This window comes from Cajanus cajan, chromosome 5 (assembly GCF_000230855.2).
Source record: "Cajanus cajan strain Asha chromosome 5, NIPB_CcT2T_4, whole genome shotgun sequence".
Classification (NCBI taxonomy): domain Eukaryota; kingdom Viridiplantae; phylum Streptophyta; class Magnoliopsida; order Fabales; family Fabaceae; genus Cajanus; species Cajanus cajan.
In genome coordinates, this window is record NC_138521.1 from 5887579 (window position 1) to 5893144 (window position 5566).

The 5566-nt window shown below is 33.4% G+C and overlaps 1 protein-coding gene across 1 annotated transcript; it reads right to left on the bottom strand.

Annotated features, from left to right (window-relative positions):
• Positions 1 to 1394: 1394 nt before the first annotated feature.
• On the bottom strand, positions 1395 to 4197 carry LOC109812627 (trimethyltridecatetraene synthase). Its single transcript, XM_020376618.3, has 2 exons — positions 3228 to 4197; positions 1395 to 2248 (listed from the first exon to the last, which is right to left on the bottom strand). The coding sequence occupies exons 1-2, from the start codon at positions 4140 to 4142 to the stop codon at positions 1619 to 1621; spliced, it is 1545 nt and encodes a 514-aa protein (XP_020232207.1). The 5' UTR covers positions 4143 to 4197; the 3' UTR covers positions 1395 to 1618.
• Between the last annotated feature and the right edge of the window lie 1369 nt (positions 4198 to 5566).

Here is a 5566-nt window from a genome sequence, read left to right on the forward strand (position 1 = left end):
TCAATCATTCAATTCGAAATCAATCATAGGTGAACAAAAAGTAACATTCAACTTCATTCAAGCAACTAAAACATATTATAGCTTCTCTTGTGTCAACTCCAAGCAAAGATAGGAACACATTAAAACAATACTATAAAAGAAATAAAAAAAAATCATATAAAAGAAATCTTCTTTTCTTTTACGCATAATAATGATGAGAAACACATTAAAGCAATACCATAAAAGAAATATTCCCTCCGTTTTTCATTCATAGTCGTTTAAGGTTTTGCACAAGACTTAAGAAAATAATTGATATTTTAGTTTTCAAAAATATTTATTACTTACTTTCATATTCTACCCTCTATTTTTTTTATAGTATTTCGTTGGAAACATATTTTAGTTTTAAAAAATATTTATTACTTACTTTCCTATTCTACCCTCTATTTTTTTTATAGTATTTCGTTGAAAACATATTGTCCTTTTAAATGTAACATTAACTTTACATAGGTAGTTGGAGAAAAAATAGGTAAACATTAGAAATAAATAGGCATATTGTTCAGTAAACATACATTAATTATTAAGGGTAAAAATGAAAAAAAAAATTAATAAGTCATTGATTTTAGTAAAATGACAATGAAAAAAAAATGAAAAATTCTGACAAAACGACTATGAATAAAAAACGGAGGGAGTAAAAAAAGATCACATGAATTTATTTAATGTGGTTCAGTCCATCATATCTATGTCTACAATGATATTTATTATCTATCCCAAAATGTATTACATTTATATTTGAAAATCTTCCTTTTAAGTTTTGCAAGTGAAACTTGAAAATTCTTTTCCTCATAAATTTTAAGAGTGAAACTTGAAAATCTCTCTTTCACAACTTTTCTAGTGAAACTTGAAAACCCGCTTCACAAGTTTTTTGGTAAAACTTGGACACCCTCTTTTACAAGTTTTCTAACAGAACTTGAAAATCCTTATTCATATGATCTCTTCTCTCATATAAGGCACTAACCTCCTTTATAGGTCGAGTGATTCTTCTCCTCTTAAAAATTTTTATTTATTGACCTTATATCATAATCTTAAAAAGGAAAATAAGTTTTTAAAATAAATATAGTATATTTTAATTCTAAATAATATTCTAAAAAAAATTAATATCTTTTAAAATTTAAATAATATAAAAAGATTTAAATTTGAAATATTTTCTGAGAGTTATTAACATTACTCATCTGGTAAAGTGAATCGTGCAACATTTACCTTTACTGATTTATATGAGTAGTGTATTATGCCCTCTGCTATTCACTCTGCTACTTTAGCTAGAAATAGAGAAAAAAACCATGAATGGAAAGAGTTAATGAAGTGTTGGTAAAATAATGGACAAGAGAGAAAGGAAAAGCATGTGTGAGAGAAAGAGCTAAGGAAAACAGTTACGATACTTAAATTTGACAGAAACCTTCACTTTCACAGTTGCCATTACACTTATTACCATGAGTCTCTAACATCACAAATCTTATTTTCTTTTTTTCTTTTTTTATCTCATTATTGCAACAAAAAGAAAAAGAAAAATCTAGCCGTCAAGCATGATGACATTCCAAGTAATTATTCCTACAATCTTATTAGAGAGAAAGGCACACACTACTCAGAGGGAATAAAGATGATGTGGAAGTCTAGGCTGGACAACAGTCTCCAAAGGTATCTTCTTAGGTGTAGACAAGCCAAAAATCTCATCCATATCCAACTCCTCACTTTTAACACCATGAGGCAATCTCCAGTTAAAACCATGCAAAAGGTTGGCCAAACTTGACTGAATGACCTTAAGGCCAAGAGGGTAGCCAGGGCACATCCTTCTGCCAGCACCAAATGGCAACAACTCGTAGTCATGCCCTCTCACATCAATCTCCTTACCAAGAAACCTCTCTGGTTGGAACTCTTCAGGGTTGTCCCAGATTGTAGGGTCTCTTCCAATACTCCACACATGCACAAGCACTTGGGTGCCTTTGGGGATGTCATAGCCTCCAACTTGGCAGTCCTCCCTGGCTAGCCTTGGCACCAACATTGGTGCCACAGGGTGCAGCCTCATTGCTTCCTTCGCTATGGCATTGATGTAAGGCAAATTCACAATGTCCTTCTCTTCAACCCATCTCTCTCTCCCTATTACTCTGTCTAACTCATCTGTTGCTTTCTTGAAAATCTCTGGCCTTCTTAATAGCTCAGAGATTGCCCATTCCACTGTTACAGCTGAACTCTCTGTCCCACCCGCTATCAGGTCCTGATCAATTCATTCACACAACTGAGTTGGTAAGAAAATATATCATATAATCAGATCCAAGCTAGTTTGCTACTAACTATCTTATTGTCTTAATAACTATGTATGATTCAAGTTATTATTAGCCGTCCAATGACTAGGGACAGAACCCAAAAATAATGTAATTACGATAAGATTATTTATTCATTTAGCTAAATAAAACGAGAAACGAAAAATGTTCTTATATTAGACTGGAATAAGTTGGCCCCACAAAGAGATAACTTTTTTTTGTTCTTTCTTTTTTATAGTTTCTCCCCGTGTGACTAATTTCCGTTAGAGACACTTTAAAAGATAAGATAGTTAACCCCAAGAATTAACGCAACTGCATACACGAGGCAGGATTTGACGATTCAACCCCACAAAGAGATAATGATCTTGATTCTTGTGATCTACCGAGCAACAAGCAAGGCTGGCTGGATAGACTTAAAAATTTACATAACAAAAAGAAAGACTTTGAAATTCACAACTATAAGTCATAATTAATCAGTAATAGTGACAGCAGTATTATGTAGATCAAAAATAAATTTCAAACTGCAATACTTTTTTCAGTATATTTTCTTTCATTAATTAAAATTTATGGAAATTTGAAAAATTTTGAAATGAAATTTATGAAACAAAGAACAGGACCACAGATATTTAATAAAACTTACTTAATTTTATTCAATAGAAAAGAGTAATATATCATAAAAAAAGAAGATAACCATGATTTAATGGAGGAGTAATATGAGGCCGTCAATATCATATACGTAATTTATTTGGAGGAAAATGCGTGCAAGTTGTATCATGGATATTTAATGAAGTAAACATATCCGGATGGTGTTACTCGTGGGCATTATTCATTGGATGATGGAGTAAGAAGATAGCAGCATGTGGTTAAAAAAAGTAAGAAGAGAAAGAGAGAGATAGTATAATATAATAGTAATAGTGTAATAGATAGGGATACCTGTGTAAAAGCCTTGACCCCATGCCTCTCGAGCTTGACCTCGAGAGTGGGATCCTCGGCAAGGTGAAGAAGCACGTCCACCATGTCTTTGGCCACGTAATCCTTGACCCCTTTCTTCCTCTCAATGTGTTCATCCAACACATGCTCCATAAAACGATCAAACTTCTTGCTCAAAGCCTTCATCCTCTTGATGTAGCCCTGAACGTCCAAGAAATTTATACAGGGAATGAAGTCCCCAATGTTCAAAACCCCGTTAAGCAAAAACAACTCATCAAGCATCTTCTTAAAGTCCTCGGGGGAAACGATGGCGTTTTCGGATTTTTGGAGGTACTTCTTCCCCAACACCATGCGGCTTATGACGTTGAGGCTAAGGTTGGAAAGGTGGTCCTTCAACAGAACGGTTCTGTTGGCGGAGTGGAAGAGTTCGTTGAGAACAGCGCGTAGCTCCTCTTTTCTAATGTACTCGTACTCCTCCAACCGTTTCGCGCTGAAAAGCTCCATCAGGCACATTCTACGGGCCTGCCGCCAGTATGGGCCGTATTGGGACCACGTTATGTCCGAGTAGTTGTAGGTCGTGTATTTGCCTGCCGAGAATCTGGGCCTGCCCGCGAGGCTGACGTCGTGGGTTTTCAGGATGGCCTTTGCCATTTCCACCGAGGACCCAACCACGATTGGGTTGGACCCGAACCACACGTGCATGAGGGGCCCGTATTTTTTGCTGAGGGAGTCGATGGAGCGGTGCGGGAGGGATCCTATCAGGTTCAGGTTGCCTATGATGGGCCAGGGCTTTGGGCCCGGTGGCAAGTTGTATCTGCGGCGGCTGAGGCGCCGGAGAATCAGGAGGAGGACGGCCAAGCTTGCCAAACATGTGGCGGCGGTTGCCAGCCAGTTGGGGAATGTTAATTGAGTTGCCATGTTTTGAGTGAAGACAAGTGTTGTGTTGTGTGTTGTGTGTTGTGAGTTGTGGCTAGGCAGTGGGTATTTATGTACAAAACATGGCAATAGCAGCACACGACTAATGCTTCTATGGTCGGTCCCAGTGGGCTCCTTATATTACATTTCGTGAACCACGTGCTTCCTCTCCTTTACTTTCATCAAATAAATATATAGGAAGAGTTAATTACTTGTGTAAAGTTTTTCACACCATAATCCATCATAACTTTTAAATTATTTTATTTATTAAAAAATATAAATATTTATCAATTTCACTTTTTATTTTAATATTAAATTTTGTGCATTAGAAAACGTGTTCATACTTGATAGGGATCTTCGATTATTTATTTTTGTTTATTTTTATTCATACCGTACAACATTACTGTGTATTATTCTCTTTATTAACTTTATTGTCGCATTATTTGTCTTTCAATAATTCATATACTGATCGATGTATATATTAAAGTTATTTTATATTTATTAAAATAACAATCAATGTATATAGTATAGTTTTACATTGATCGTCATTTTAATTAATATAAAATAATGTTTTTAATGTCAGTTCAATGTTATCTAATTTAAAATCTTTTCATTTTTTTTATGAAATTGTCACCGAGCTTTTTTTCTTTAATTTTTAAAAAATTACTCTTTTTTTTTTTTTTTTTAATTTTTATAACAGTGAATAAAATAAACAGCAGGTATTTGAGAACAAGCATTAATATTTTGTCAATGTAAAAACTTGATGCTGACTCTCTCGCTGTATTTTGTAAATATATTTTTTGATATTATGTACGCACTTTTTTTTAACATTTAAATAAGTGTATTAATGTATGAGTCTATCACCACTTCATTTATTGATCTACGACTGTTACTAATAACTTTAAATTACAATTTTTCAAAATAATTTTATTTTAAAAATTTATATTAAAGAATTTAACTAATTTGATATGACACGAGTGATTAGGAACTAACATGTTTAACAAAGTGATCGAATTTAACTCTTATAAATACATAAAAATTTAAGCTGAGAAAAGATTCTCACTTACTCACTCTCGTATTAAATCCCAAATTCCTTGATTGATATTCATTAATTACTCTTACTCACTTTTTTTCTTCTTTTTCAATTTTACTTTGAATATTATTTTTAATCATGATATTCATATAAAATATTCTTTGTCACAAGTAGTGATCAGTCTTTAAAGATATTTTATTTTATATTTAAATTCTATCCAACTTGGTTCAATTGGCCTTTAAATATCAATTTATTATTATACTGTTCATTGTTTTAATTGAATAATTATATTTAGTTTGGAAAGCTCATGTTTTGTTTTTCTATAGTGGGTGCATGTAAATCCGTAGGTATTAGGAAGGAGGGGTGTGGGATGAATCCACATTGAAGATGAGAC

Coding starts and splice junctions, on each gene's coding strand:
- LOC109812627 (XM_020376618.3), bottom strand. CDS start 4,142: ATGGCAACTCAATTAACATTCCCCAACTGGCTGGCAACCGCCGCCACA. Junction 2,249..3,227: donor GGGTCAAGGCTTTTACACAG/GTATCCCTATCT, acceptor TGAATTGATCAG/GACCTGATAGCGGGTGGGAC.